This window comes from Mustela erminea, chromosome 17 (assembly GCF_009829155.1).
Source record: "Mustela erminea isolate mMusErm1 chromosome 17, mMusErm1.Pri, whole genome shotgun sequence".
In the NCBI taxonomy this organism is placed as follows: domain Eukaryota; kingdom Metazoa; phylum Chordata; class Mammalia; order Carnivora; family Mustelidae; genus Mustela; species Mustela erminea.
In genome coordinates this window covers 42,388,056-42,403,660 of record NC_045630.1, presented here as the reverse complement: position 1 = coordinate 42,403,660, position 15,605 = coordinate 42,388,056, and the positions used below count along the sequence as shown (strand labels likewise).

Sequence of the window (15,605 nt, the reverse complement as noted above, 5' to 3'; positions counted from 1 at the left end):
CTTGAACTGATGACCCTGAGATCAAGATTTGCCAGCTCTTTCAACTGAGCCAGCCAGGCTCCCCAAGAACGCTTGGCCAGAATGTGCTAACCATCAGATTATCTGCCCACCCCATCCCCAACCTCCCTCTTTCTAGCTTCCTCTCTGTCTCTTTAGAATCTGAAGAACCCTGTGCCTGGCTCTCATGGCTCACCCACTTTCTTAGTGCTAATCATCACAGTCTGCCTGGTGTGAGAGGTATCGGTGTGCATGTCTGTCTCCTCCACCAGCCCTGAAGCTTTCTGGGTACACTACTGTGTCTCTCAGTGCCTCACAGGGAAAAGAGGCCTCAGCTGTGTTAGTAACGTGGATTAGGAGGCCCGAGTGCTATACACCGGGTCTGTCCCCTCTATGACTCTTGCGTCCTGGTAGTGTCCCCAGCCCTCTGACTTCCATAATCCCAGGGCTGGACTGAGATACCAAAACATCTGGAAGGCAGGGATCATCACCGAGAGGATGTGCTGACCACAGCACCAAGAACACACAGTTCTCAAGCAAAGGGGTGTTTGGTAAGAAGCATGGGCCCTTGGCTGGGCTTTGGCTGATACAGAGAAAGATGGAGATTTCTGCGCTCAAGGAATTCGATGTCTGACAGGGAACACAAGATAGACAACACAGATCTGGGAAAATAATCAACCTGACTGTGAAAAAGCAACGTCACATACACCAACACACTCATCACAGAGAGACAGACACAGGTATGTGTACACTCATTTCAGGAGTGACATGAGAGAGACCGAAAAAGCAATGTCACATACACCAACACACTCATCACAGAGAGACACAGGTATGTGTACACTCATTTCAGGAGTGACATGAGAGAGACCAAGCCCTGAAGAGCACGGACCCTGGCCGTCGTATTCACTGTCATAACCCCAGAGTCTGGCACTTCCTTACTAGGTGCTGGACACGTGGGAGCGCAGGAGTAAGACACTGTTCTGGCAGGCTGAACAGGTGGAGGAGGTCTTGAAGGTTTCCTGGAATACTCAACAGTATAAACAGAGAAGGGTTCAGAGCAGGAAGCAAGAGGTTGTTCAGCCTTGTACCCTGCTGCCTCAGAGGAGCAGAGGAAAGGGTCAGGTGCAAAAATTTTACCAGAAGGTCCAGGGGGCACATGCAGACGGGCCTCAGAGTCTGCGTCTAGCACTTAGGACACTCAGGTTTTGGAAGCAAGGCTTGAGATCTCAGGTAGGAAATGACAAGCAGTGGAGATCTGGTTAAAGGGACTTAGGAAGTATCGTTCCAGAACTTTCCCCGGGCACAGAAAGCACCCAAAGGGTGAAGCCAGTCCTGGGATTTTCTCTCTGGGCAAGCATGAGATCCTCATGCTTATGCCCAAACACAAGATCCCAGCTCAAGGAACGGACTGTCAAGTGCCAAGTGTCCGGGTAACCACGCCCTTCCTCCCCCATCCCAATGCCCCCACCTTTTTTTTTTCTTTTTTTGAAGATTTTATTTATTTGAGGCGGGGGTCACAAGTAGACAGAGAAGCGGAAGCAGGCCCCCCACTGAGCAGAGAGCCCCATGCGGGCCTCGATCCCAAGATCCTGAGATCATGACTTGAGCCGAAGGCAGAGGCTTAACCCACTGAGCCACCCAGGCGCCCCCACAGCCCCCACCTTTAACGAAACTGCAAACAATCACTTCTCAAGTCCTCCTCCTTAATCCGAGATCATTCTCCAGTTTGCACCAGACACACCTAATTCAATCATGTGGGAACATCACCTCTCCTAAAAATAGCAATTTGAGAATCTGGAGATCCTTGTTCTCTGATTTACCAGGGTATGGCAGCTCTTGCTTATTGTCTCTATGTACCTTTCCTGTATACAAAATCATCTCCTCTTTAGCAGATGAGGAGAAATTAACTGGCTGCCATCTGGCAGAAAACCCTCATTTCCACGGCGGTCCGTCCTGCCCAGTATGCACTGGCAGACCCAACGCTGTCTCCCCCAGGTTTATTTGGCCTCTCGTCTCTGGTAGCTTTGCAGGTTTGCTCCTGTCAAATCAATCTTCAGAATTGCTATTAGGCACTGTTCCACTTGTTGCTCTGCCCCCTGCCCTTCCTTGTCCCTGCATGCCCACTGTCCCCAGAAGCTGACCCTCCTTTCTTCCAGCTCTCACTGGTCCCTGCACGCAAGCCCTGTCTCTTCCCCATCTTTATTCATTTTTTTCCCCTCCGCCCCGCCTCTCCAGGGATAGCCCATGCCCCAAATCCCAAGTTCTTTCCTTTCCTTTCCTTCAATAAACAGCTCCTGAAATTCTGCCTCCTTCGAGGAGAGAGGATGGTCCAGAAGAGAGGCACTAGCCCCTCTCCATCCCCCCTCTAACCACCTCCTGCATGAGAGGCCTCCGGTCAGTTCATGAGATGGAGAACACGTTCCATGCTCATCTCATGAGTTAATTCAGTGCTAATCCCCTCGAGTGCTGGACCTCCTTGTCCACATCCACTGGGTTCTGCTCATCTTCCCGCTGCCACTCTCTAAAGAGCTGTGCCGTGGCCATGTGGTAGCCTCTTTAAATAGTCATCTTGGCATTCTGGAACTTTCAGACGCTCCCTAGTGCGACCTCTCCCTCTCTCTGGTTCTTTTTTGATTCCTTTCACATCTCTTGAGTTTCCCACCATGCTCTACTGCAGTGGGAGCCTCTGCTGCCGTGGCAACAGCCATTCCAGCATCAGTCGATAAAGCCAATATGTGCAGAATGTTTCCTCGAGTGATTCCTAAAAAGAGAGGGACCTGCCCTGTCACACCATCCCCAAACCCGCCCCGAGCCCCTCCCACTCTGCCATTTCCACTTACCCCAAGCCACAGAACAGACAGGCTGGGGATGGTCCAACCAGAGAGTTCCTACATGATGAGGGAGAGGCCTGGCTGGGCAGGGAGTGGGTCCTGGTAATGTCAGTGGCCTATGGAGGGCAACAGGGTTCTGCTCGTGTCTGAAGAGAAGGTGGGAAAGAGGCTGGCTTGATATCACGAAAGTCCCCAATTCCCAGCTCCCCAGAACCACTCACTATCCCACTCCTCTGTCTCCAAAGGCAATGGCACTTTCTGTGATGAGATATGGTGAGTGATTTGACCACATGTGTTGACCGAGAACTTGAAGCCATCTGAGGAATGAAGACATAGGCACATAGCCAAGGAAAAGCCATGCTGTGTGATTTTACATTCTCACACCATGTGCTGGGAAACAGATGCAACCCAGGTTGTCTGTGGGGGGTCTGCAGGCTCCCCCCTTAGGTGGGGGAGCGAGGAGGACAGGAAAATGTAGAAAGGAGAGGTGGGCAGCCTTCACTCTACTGACCTTGAAAGGCGACCTTGGGAGAAGAGGGGATCTGAGGCAGGTTGAGTCCACACTTGGCTCCATCAAGGGCCAAGTCAGAGCAGGGAAGAAGGAAGAGTTTTCTGGATATCTGAGCTCACAGTCACGATCTGGAGAGCACGAGCTAGCATCTAGTCCCATGGCTCTGCGAGCCCAACCCACCCACCCTGGGCCAGGCCTAATGAGTGACAGGCACCTTCTTTCAGCCGCTGGCCTCAGATCCCTGTAACGAAATTCCTTCATCATCTCCCTAGCAGATTCCAATACCTACGCCTTTGTGGAAAGCCCTCCACACCCTTCTGTCCTTTTCTCTGCCCGGTCATTCCCCTAAGTCATGCCACCCATCAGCAGGGACTTCTTGAGCACAGAAAATGTGCGCAAGGCCAGGCCGGAGGCTGCTGAAATGGCCGGTGCTCGGCACCATCTGCCGCCACCAAGATGACCAGTTCCCCACTGCTCATCTCCTGTTCAGTGCCTGCTAGGTGCCAGCTATGAGGAGTGCTTGAGGACAGACACAAATCCCTGCCCTTGTGGGACTCCCAGTCTAAGGGAGACACCGACAACAAATGAGAAAGAAATGTTAGCCACTACAAAGTTCTCAGGAGTAAACAGAGCAGGAAAGGGAATATGCAATATCCAGTGGTAGGGGGTGAATTTTCAATATGGTGGCCAAAGGAAGCTTTAATAAGAAGGTGACATCTGAGTAAAAGTCTGAAGGAAGAGAAGGAGCAATTTATATGAGTATCTGGGGGAAGATTTCCAGGCAAGGGAACAGCCCAAGCAAACGCCCTGTGGGAGAGTACGCCAGGCCCACGAAGGAGGGGACAGTGGCGGGCGATGAGGTCCCCATGGAAGGCCTTCTAGGTCATGACAAGGACTTGGCCTTTTACTCTGAGTAGGATGGGAATCACTGGTAGTTGGGAGCAGAGGAGTGACAGGACCCAGCCTCCCCCTGGAAAGGATCACTCTGGCTGCCGTGCTAGGCTTATGGGCAGAAGAGTTCTAACAACCGAAGTGAGAGAGGACGGTGGCTTGGAAGTGGGTAGTGACTTTGGTAGTGGTGCAAGGTGGTCAGATTCTAGTTATATTTTGAAGCTGTTAGAATTTGCTGATGGACCAGGTGTGGGTGTGCGGGATTGACAGAACGGGGCATACCCCAAGGATTTGGGCCTGGACAACTCTCAGACTGGACCGGCCATCAGTCAAGATAGGAAGACTTGAGGAGAAGTTGGCTTTAGGGAAAGGACTGGAATTTTCTGTTCTTCCCGGCCCTTCCTAAGGCCAAACGGCCCTCCCCTAGGACGCCTTCCCTGACTCTCTCTACACGGTTCACTGTCACCACTTCAATAACCTCTGAACATCCAGAGCCAACACTTTTCATTCACTCATTTGTTTTCCCAAGGATCCATCTTTGGTTGGTCTACTGATTATGAGTTTTTTCTCAAAACCCATCATGGCTCTTTGCACATAGTGGGCTCTCAGAAATAGTTGGTGAATGACGACCAAGTAAATGAATGAATGCGTGACTGAGAACAGATGTGTGGGGATTGTAAACAGCAGTGACCTCTCAGTACCCCGTGGTGAGAGACGCTGCAGCTGGTGTGCTGGAACGGGAACCAGGTTCTGGGACGAGGGCCCAGCAACGGTCTTTGCTTCCTTCTCTGCAGCCCTGGGCCACAGGGAGGCCAGAAGACCCTCTCTTTGCCCCTTTAAGGGAAGCTCCAGTTTTTCAGGGCAATGACCCGGGGACATATCACAACTGAAACCCTCTAACATCTCTATGTCTGCTCTACTTGGTGGTGTGGAGAGTTTTGCTCCACCTCTGGGAGACAGAGGCAAGAGTGGGCAAGGTGTCCTCAGAGCCTGGGCTCCCTGGCAATGTGGAATCTGAGCCCCCCCCACTTTGATGCCATCTGCAGAAGAAAAGGGGCCAATAGACATAGTGGTCCAACATGGACACACCAGCTTCCTCATACCTCCAAGGGCCTCATCCAGGAAGTCTTCCCAGATTGATCCACTTGCTTCCTCCCAATCCACTGACTACTTTGCTTTGCCAGGGCATTGGCAGAAATATGGATTCTGCAAGGCCCTGGCTCAGCCTCTCTGGTCCCAGGAGGCTCCCAAGCACAGGGGTTGGGAATTTTTCTTCTGGGCCACAAGGTCAGCAGGGCAGGCTCAAAAGAGATTTGCTATTTGCCTGCCTTTGCGGGGAAATCAGGCTCAGCAAACCAAAGGCTGGGAGCGGAGCCAGGGATCATAGGCCTTAGTCTACCCTCTGGCCTAACTGTTTCAGGGAGAGCTTCTAGGAGGGTAGACATTCTAAACTACAACCCACATTCCTCAGAGCTCACAGCAGCCTGGATGCAGGTCCTCTGAGCCTCTAGGCCAACAGGACAGGAGAGAAGCAGGATGAGCCTACCAGCGGTGGAATGGGAAGGGCAGAGAGTAGACCCTGGGAAGGCAAGAAGTCACCTCTTGTCATACAAGGACACAGGACCCGAGCCTGAAGCCCAGCACGTCCAGCTGGGCGCAGGTGGACAGGGTGCAGGACAGGGCTCTCCAAGTCTGATACCTGCTGGGACAGGGGCCAGTGCTGACCCCGCACAGCACTCCAGGCCTTCACGCTCTGGCTCCACTTTGCCCTCCAATGCTTCCTGCCTGTCCTCTGGTCCAGGCCTAATCCCAGCCCTGCTCCCTGTAACCTGGATGCCCACTGCACCTGAGGTCTGCATGGGCGTCTAGGAGTGCAGTCACATTCAAACTGGCCCACAGGGCCCTGGAGTGGGGACAAGAACAGAGGATTACTCCCTTGGTGAGCTACAGCACCACCAGTCCCTTGATCGCTCAGCCTCATGCCCTTTGTCCTGGGGTCCCGGTCATGTCCAGTGGACTTGGCAGTACCAAGTACAGGACCCCTTCAGGACTTCCCTCTTCTCAAGTCTTGGAGGTCCCGGTTCTCTTCTTGACTTGCTATGTGGCCTTAAGAGAATGCTTCCCTTCTCCTGTAACGAAATGTGTTTTCTTTGGTCACGTAAGAAATTAGGCGGAAGTACGGGGTGGAGAGCCCCGACTCTCACAGCTCATGTTCTTACAGCAGGGAAAGGCTAAAGGAAAACACCTAATCTAGACGACTCTGAAATTGCACTCATTTAAAATCAGATCCCTGTGCTCCTTGGACTAATAAAGAGACCAGGATAAGAAGTCTGAGATGTTTCCCACATGTGTTTGGCTTGTATGTTGCCATGGCAACTGTCCCATAGATATCCGTCAGGGTGTTCACTGCACACTGGGCTCCAGATGAGCTCTGCAACACCCAGGTCCATTGGCCTTAGACTAGGACCAGCCCAGATCCGTTGTCATGGCAACCAAAGACCTGTGAGGCAGGGACGAACAGGAGGGTGGTCCGTGTGCGTGCAGCTGTGCCCGTGTGCTGGCTGGAGACAGGCAAACGGCCTGGGTGCATGTACCCTGTGATGCGGGCAGACCCAGAATCAAATCCGACCTGTCCATGCAGAGCTGATGAGTTTTAAGGTCACTGAATCACAGCACTAAGTGGAACCTCCAAGATAATACTCAGCGTTCTGCTTTAGAGCAGAACCGACCCATTTGCAATAAATCCCATTATCTCACTGTGGGCCAAGGAAACCCAAAAACCTGATGAGAAAAAAAAAAACCAGAAGGTCCTAACCTGATGCTGTCAGGCCAACACTGTGATATTATTACAGAAGATGAGAACTTTCCAGTCTGGTTTCACAAACGGGTGTAAGAAGGTCCAGGAAACCAAGTTTTGTGTGGTGAAGAAGAGTCTGTCTGGGAGACACATCGTAACCCTGACCAGATTCCGAAAGAGGTTCCTGATGATAGAAAGTTAAAAACGACTCCAAGAGCAGGGAGAAACCTTCACCCCCTGACCCAGGACCCGCTGGGGACCCTCCACTGCCCTGGAGACAAAGACCCTCCCGTACCACGGCTATGCCCATCCTCTCAGTGCGCAGCTCTGCACTTTGTGAGAATTTCTGTTAGGTTTTTAAAGAGACCTTAAACCTAACACAGGAATGCCATGGATTCATAGTTCACTGAATTTTAATAGAATAATCACTGGCAATTACTTAGTGTATAAAAATTGCTCCGCAGATGTTAAGAATAGTCATGGGTGTGATGGGTGGGAGTTTCAAAGCCTGAGGAGAACTCTGCCTTTCACCCAGCCTGGTTTCATCCCAAGGAGCTAACCACCTCTGCCCATCTTCCTGCCTCCATGGAAACCCAGATTCTCAGGCAGGAAGGATGCTGGGAGCTTACTGGGTCAAGCTCCTACCCCCCCCCCCCCCCCGACCCTGCCAGACTTTGTGTGAACGTGATGGCTGCTCTCCCTCCTCTTGTGATGGGGCTGAGCTCTCCTCCTGCTGGCAAGTTCTCTTACCTATGGGACCATGATCATTCTCCACACAGAACACACTCGTGGGCTTCTCCAGCCCTCTGTGGAGCTGGAATGGTTTTCTTGAGAGAAGGGATGACTAAGACTAACCACTTCCCTGCCCTGTCCCCCACTACACCCCCCCACCCCCCTCACCCCCAGGGCTTGGATGACCCCACATTCGCCGACCCTCCCTCTGCCCTGAACCTTTCATTATCTTCAGCTCTCTCTGAAGCACAGGGCTCCCACAGCCCGGGAGCCACACACAGGAAGGCGGGGTTTTGATTCCTTCCGCCTCTTAAAGGACTCAGGACAAGGAATATTATGACTGGGGGTAATTCTCAGCACTTAATCTTCCCGCTTATTGTGTCTATGTCGCTCACTGTCTTCAACCGCCTCTCCCCAGAGCTCCTTCCGTGTAAGCCTGCTGGGCGGCCTTATTGTTTGGGGGCGGGGAGGTCTCTCAGTGGGGGGCCCTAATCCTCTTATCAAGGGGACAGGGGGAGTACAGGGAAGGGGGGGGGATGCTGGGTTCCGGTTTCTGCCCATGCCGTAGTGCCAGAGGGAGGGACTAACATAACGCTTTGCTTGGAGCTGGTGCTCCTTGAGATGAAGCTGCCTGTAGGTCCTCCATCCACCTGAGCCTTCCCAGGGAGACCCTGTTTCTCAGAAGTTGTGAAGAGGACTGGCCAGCTTTTGTCTCAACGGATGGGACAAAGACCTGTGAAGACAAGTCTTTAGGACACCACTGAGGTGGGGTTTCTCTGGATTGGTCATGGAAGTTTCCACTGGTCATGGAAGGACAGTGGTGAGTTTAGCAAAATAGTTCAGGTTCCTTCCTCTTCCCATGGCTGAAATTTCTAGCAGCCCCAGATCCCCCCCTGGACAATGCTCTGAAGTTGGACAGGGTAGTTGGATCTGCAGAGATTCCTAGTAACCAGGCCTACCCCCTCCCAGTACGTATCCTCTTACTCAGGACCTTCCCGTGACTCACAGGCACACACTGAACTAAACAAGAGGCCAGGATTTCCCAGGAAGAAGTAAAGCAGTTCCTCTCAGTTCGGAGAAGTGAATCTCTAGAAACCTGCCAGGAGGAAGCCGAGTCGAGGTCAGACAGGTATGGGGTACAGGGGACAATTCTCTAAGAGAACCACGGAGGAAAGTTCATTGCCTTCTTCTACTCTTTCCTAGTACTTAAGACTCGGGGTGAAGGGGGGGTGGTCTGCAGACTGTGGCTGTTTATATTCTTACGGGGTGTCAAGAAACCAGAGCTTGCCCTACTCTTGGGGATGGGAGACACATTCCAGACTTGGGGCTTCTCCAAGGCTACCAAGCGGATCCCATCTAGCTGCACAGGCTGTACCCCGCACTCCTCCAGACTCCAGACACAGGATCCCCAAGGGCAGAGGTCTCCCCTGTTCCAACAGGGGTGGCCTCCGTGTGTCTAGAGCAGCGCCCGGCACCTCGTAAGTACTTAACAGAAACTTCGTGGATGGGTATGAATTTCCTCTGCAGTTGAGTAGTACAAAGGCCCTGGTCTTCTCGGGTGGAGCAGGAGGCAGGGAAGCAAGGCCCCGTTAGCCCTCTGCATTGTTCTGAGTATTCAGGTCATGCAGAGCCACTCGCACACCTTCTAGAGCAGAAGCAATCTCATGAGGGAGCAGCGTGGTTAGCGGTGGGGTGGGGGTGGGGGGCGCAACATGTCCAGACTCCTCTATTTCTGACATTCCACTAAAATGGCTCCCACTGGGTCAGATGCACTGCTTGGAGATTAATCCCATTCCCAGCCAAATGCTGTCTTGGGGAGAAGTCACTCAGCCTCCTCCCTCCCCCTTCCTCCTCCAGAGAAATAGAATCCAGATCCCTCTAGTTTCTGTTTCAAACTCCTCCAGCAGGGTACCTCAGATGACCTCACTTCTCTGGCCTCGTCCTGCAGAGGCTCCTCCTAGAACTAGGCTCTGGCCTGGTGTTCATCTCACTGCCCTTCCCGGGGTGGGGGCACCCCAGGACTTGCGACATGTTCCCCTCCGGCAAGGTCTTGGCATGTGCGGCTAAGAGCATGACCACTGAAGGCCGGCTCTCTGGCTTCCAATCCTGGCTGGACCACCCTGGGCATGTCACATAGCCTTTCCTCGTTTCCTCATCTGTAAAATGGGTGTGTTGGTAGCAGCACTCTCCTAGATAACAAACAATAACACATGTTAAACAGTTACTCTGTCCCAGGGCTCCTGAAGCACTTTATACATTGGTGTATTTGGTCCTCATCACCAAGGGACTGTCATCATCATGGAGGCACAGAGAAGTTAAATATTTACCCAAGGCTGCCCAGCTAGCAAGTGGTAAAGCTAGGATAGGAAGCTGGGGAGTTGTTCCAACCCTCACACGGTTGTAACAAGGGCTGAAGGTGCTTATTGGCGGTGCCTGATTCAGAGGAAGTCACAGCAAGTGTTAGCCACCACTCTGCAGTATAATGATTACCTCCCCTTTCAGCTCCTAGAAGTCTACTTGGTCCCAGATGGCCACCCTGTTTATCCAACCGGGCCTCCGGAGACCACCGAACTCCCGAGCCTCCTCTGGCCCACAGCGGCATAGAGCAGCCTGAGCCCTGACAGGAGAGCTAATAGCATTGCCCCTGAACTCGCTCTGTGTTTTCTAGTCAATTGTCTGCACGTCCCCTCTCCACGGATGGCTGGGACATCAGGCTCAGCTCAGCTTGAAAGTCCCCAGAGGGCAGGGAACACGGCAGTGTGAACTCAGCATGAAATGACACAGGTTTGGGATGACAGAGAGGCCGGCGACATCCCGGGGCTTGCTCACGGTGAGGAAGATGTCTGCAGGACTATAGCTCACTGACCCTGTTTCCTTCCTCACCATTTGGCCAAGGTTAAGGGAGACAGTGTGCCAATGGCCCAGTGAGTGCTGGCAGCAACGGGCAGGCAGGCGAGTAATGCTGGAAGGCTGGAAGGCACGATGTTTGGACAAGCCTGGATTCAAATCCTGGCACAGCCCCCTAGCTGTGTGTCCCCGGAAAGCTAGTTCGTGTAACTTCTCTGAGCTGGCGCTTCCTCATCTATCCCACAGAATAACACTACCACCTGCCAAGGATTGCATAAGGTGCTTATGAAGGACTTCATGGGAAGCATCGAGCACTAGGCCCTGCACCTAGTAGGTGTTCAATAAATGGTAGTCATGGTGTCCGTTTGGTCATTTTAGTGTTGGGGACATCAGAAGGCAGGGATCCTGGCTTCAGCAGCCCTGCTAACGAACCAGGCAGTCATGAACAAGTCTGTTTCTCTCTGAGCTGCATCTCTCCCCATGGAAAATGAGACCATATGCGGATGATGTGTAACGTTCATGAGAGCTTTGACTTCCTGTGCTCATGGATGTTCCAAGTCATTGGTAGCCCTGGGATGCTTGGATTTGGCCTGGAGCTCCCAGAAGAGCCAGACCAGGGCCTTGCCCCACTGTACTGGAGCTGCCTAAGAGCCCAGAACAAATTCCTCTCCCAGAGAGTGCAGTGGCCAGACCTCTTTCGCCCCAGCGGAGGGCACACCGGGTTTGCCCGGTCTTCTCAGTAGGGGGACTCTATCCCTGCTGCCAAATCCACAAAACACGAAACACTTAATTCTGGCTTAAAGATGGGAGTTGGCTCGACAAGGGAGAAGAAAGAAGAAGAAAAACAAAACAACTCCAGCATGAGGCCAAACTCTACTTGCCCCTCCTATTCTATATATATCAACCCTTGTATGAGAAGCAAGGCAGGGAGGCGGCTCTGGCTCGTTCCCCAGCGACACATGTTATGATGCGAGAAGATCCCTTCATTATGTGTCCACTTAGCGCTCATTCAAACATGACACAAAGTGGAAGTAATTAAGGAATCTGTGTCACCCTTGGGGCGACCTTTCCCAGTCCTCCTGCACACAGCTTCACACATATGGGCACGCAGAAATGTCAGCACTTCCTTTGGCTTTCTAAATTAAGATCTGATGGTGGCAACCAAGGGGAGTGTTGGCCGACGGGGCCCTCACCGGCACAGCCAAGCTAGCTGAAGAGTGGCACATGCAAATACCCAGGGGCCAGGGGCAGAACATCTCTGGGACACAGGAAGGCCAAATTCCAACACCACTGTGTGGTAGCAAGTCATCGTGGGACGTTCTCTTCCTGCTCTACAAATCTTATCCCACCTCATGGGGACTCCATCCCCAGGCAGAGTAAGTAAGAAAGTAGTACAAGACTGAGAAAGGTCTTAGTCTTCCCTGCTCCCCTCGAGGCCCTTCTGTCTGCCCGGATGCCTGAGAGGATCATACTGGGAAGAGATCCGAAGAAAGGCTGGTTGTTCCTCGTCAGCCAGCAAGAAGCAGGCCCACAGAGTATCAATGACGCCATGCACCCTGACCTTGGGTGTCTTATTCACTCCCTCAGTTCACCATTTCACAAGACACTGATCAGCGGGCACGAAGCCAGGTCACAGGGAGCAAGACGGATTCACAAACAAGAAGGAAGGATGTTTGAGCTACAAAAGAAAGCAGATCCGCCCCTTGTTGTCTACAAATTATATGGGAATCACATGGTCAGTAACTGTGCTGGGTTCTGTGGAGGACACCAATACAGGACATGGTATTCTGTTCTCCAGGGCACCCAAATATCCTTCTACAAATCAGGGGGCATAACACCAGGGTCCTCCTCATGCTGCAGGGCCTCATGAGGGGTGGGACTGACTGGGCTGCTGGATCAGCTCCGACAAGGGCAGATCCCTGCCAACTGATCTCCTGGGTTGGGCTTGCATGGGTGGTCCACTGGTAGAATTCTCACCTGCCCCTGGGTCAGGCTCACTGGAGTGAATTCTCCGGACTATGAACTCCTTGAAAACAGGTCAGAGTCTTATTCGTCTCTGGTTTTTTTAAACATAAATGCCATTTTAAAATTTTTACTTTTATTTTTTTAAAGTGGGCTCCATGCTCCACGTGGGGCTTGAACTCATGACCCCAAGACCAAGAGTAGCACGCTCCCCCAACTGAGCCAGCCAGGTGCCCCTCATTCACCTTTTCCCTTAATGTTGAGCACAGTGTTTGGCACAAGACAAACATTCATGGATGGTTTGTTGACTGAATGAAAGAAGAAATGAATGAATGAATGGATGGTGTCGTGATCTGAGTGGAGTTCAGAGGTAGGGGAGCAGGGTGTAAAACGGAAGCCTGCCATCATCTCTCTTCTCATCTCTGTTTTCTTCAGGCTTAGAGTGCAGGCTCCCCTACAAAGGGGAGACCCCAAATCTCTCCGGCCATCCAACCCACCAAAATGCTTGGCGTATCCTTGATGAACACGGATCGCCTTGATGAACGTGGATTGCTTTGATAACGAGGGAGTGGCCACCGGGGGCAGCGCTGAGAACCTTGTTCCTCTTCCCCAGGAGCCTTGGAAGAAACAAGGGCTTCTCCCTTTCCTCACCACCTCCAAAGGTCCACCGGCACTCTGCCTCACAGAGGAACCCAAGCTGGGATCTCTCGGACATGCTCAGAGCTGGCTGGTAAGGATGGTCCTCCAGCTGTCGAGCCTGGGGGATTCCTAAAGCCAGGCTGTGCAGATGCTGAAAGCATCTCTCTCCAACTCATCGGATAATGATTATGAACGAGTGCCTGGTTAGGTGGAAAGCACTAGACTCCAACAATGTGGCATACACATAAGGAAGCCATTACACTAACAAAACTGCAAATGTAAAAATAGAGCTCTGCATAGTTTCCCGGTTACCACATTCTAATTCTGATGGTTTTTCAGTGCCAGTGACATTTGGTTTCCTTTGTCCCCCACCATGCCCTGGTTCCTCTGCGGGTGTACTTATGGTGGGAGGCAATGGTCTCCTTTCTAGATGCCCAGTCTCTACCCATATAAACCTCCTCTACAAGGCTTGCCATGGAGGGAGTGCTGCTACTCTGTCTTCAGAGTCACAATGGACCCAAGACCACTGCTGGGGCCCAAGCTGGCAGAAGGCTCAAAAGAGCCCGGCCCCCAGCCTAGAGGAACACCCAACCACCTGCACAGAGGGGACGAAGAAGGTAGGAATGGCATCCTCCTGGGGTCCAATGACATCAGGGTCAGGCTGTGCACCGCAGCTTTGCCCACCAGAGCCAAGCACGAACATGAAGCTAAGACAAAACCTCTGGACCATCTCAGATTTGCCCAAAGCAAGCTCATTCTTTTCCTGGGACAAGCCCGCCTTGGAAACTAAAGGATGGACAGAGCCGGTGCCCTGCCGTGGAATCCTGAGTGCTTCTCCTGTGTACCACACGCATCCTCAAGGTATATATTTTTTTAAGATTTTGTTTATTTGTTTGAGAGAGAGCAAAAGTGATCACAGAGGCAGAGGGATCGCAGAAGCAGAGGGAGAAGCAGACCTGCCGCTGAGCGGAGAGCCCGCTTTGCCAGGACCCCGGGATCATGACCCGAGCTGAAGGCAGAAGCCCAACCAACTGAGCCACCCAGGTGTCCCACCCCTACATATTTTTTAATGTTGCAAGAAAATCAACACACACACACCTAAACCCCACTAAGAGTTTAGAATCTGACCAGTAGGGGTGCATGGGTGGCTCAGTGGGTTAAAGCCTCTGCCTTCAGCTCAGGTCATGATCCCAGGGTCCTGGGATCGAGCCCCGCATCAGGCTCTCTGCTCCGTAGGGAGTCTGCTTCCTCCTCTCTCTCTGCCTGCCTCTCTGCCTACTTGTGATCTCTATCTGTCAAATAAATAAATAAAAATCTTAAAAAAGAAAAAAAAATCTGACCAGTCTAGGACCTGACCTATGGCACACGAGCATTCACCCATCGGCTCACCTGTCATTCTCTCAGAGACACCTGCTGAGCCCTGGCCATGGGCCAGACACTGGCCTGAGGATGCGCCTGGGGACACGAAGCATCTCCGCCCCCTACAGACCATCACTGAGCTCCAGTTTTGGGGCTCTTCTTGCTAAGCTCTCACTTTCTGGCTCCTGAGGCTCAGTCAGCAGGTGACATCCTGTGACTACAGGGTGCCGCAGGGGAGGGGACAGGTGTGGGAGTGGTGGGAGAGGCAGCAGCTGTCAGGCAGTTAGCCAAAGGGCTCTGAGCTGCCTCGATGGCTCCCGGGGCCTCCGCTGTTCATCTGGGCTTTGCTTGGAACCTGGCTCTTAGTTCTTGGAGCTTGGTTCCCAGCTCATTACTTTTTTTGTCATGGCTTTGGTGACCCCCGGACCTGAGCCCTGGATAAACAGGGCACCCACTGGCCACTTTCCTCTCCTGACTCTGACATGGCCCTGGATTTGATGGACCAACCCTGGGTTGAGGCAAGCGTGGCGAAAATTCCAGATACAATCCGCAGGATGATGTCTCGTTGCGAAGGGAAGGAACTGCTTAGTCAGGTCACTTCTTTTACAGGGGCGGTGAGGAGACTTCTAGTCTGGTGGCCTCCCCACCCCGGGAGGGAAGTCTTTCCTCACAGAACACTCACCTGCGCAGAAGCACTCCTCAGTCCCACCGGGGCAGCTGGAGTAGCCGTCAAGGACCCAGCCAGCCTGAGGGAGGGGGCCGGGCTCCTGGTCTGTCTGAAGCCTGTGGGACAGAGAACGGGTGGTCACTCATCGCAGAGGCTGTCCTGGCCTCGAAGCTTCTCCAAGGGACTAAGGGAACCCCCTTGGAGCTCGGTTCTTCTCCCTTGCTGGGGCTCCACCCGCCTCTGGACTGGGCCTTCTCCAGTGTACATTGCACACTCAGCAGGAAGCAGGACTTGTGCAAAGTCAGGCCAGGGGTAGGGGCAACGGGGGAACTCGTGAGGGCACTAGGGTGGCTGATGCCAGTCACCCTTTGC

General features: G+C 52.8%; 1 protein-coding gene across 10 annotated transcripts in view; it reads right to left on the bottom strand.

Moving 5' to 3' along the window:
• The window catches only part of NAV1 (neuron navigator 1), a 251,598-nt gene that overhangs the window by 157,332 nt on the left and 78,661 nt on the right, over positions 1-15,605 (bottom strand). For 9 of the 10 annotated variants that reach the window (XR_004279990.1, XM_032317504.1, XM_032317497.1 and 6 more), the window contains exon 3: positions 15,249-15,349. Coding sequence is in view for 8 of the 10 variants with exons in the window: in XM_032317504.1 (XP_032173395.1) it covers positions 15,249-15,349 (101 nt within the window). In the remaining 2 variants the exon portion in view is untranslated. Of the gene's footprint in view, positions 1-2,837; positions 2,926-15,248; positions 15,350-15,605 lie in introns of those variants that run through there. The other variant, XM_032317505.1, reaches the window with a different exon arrangement.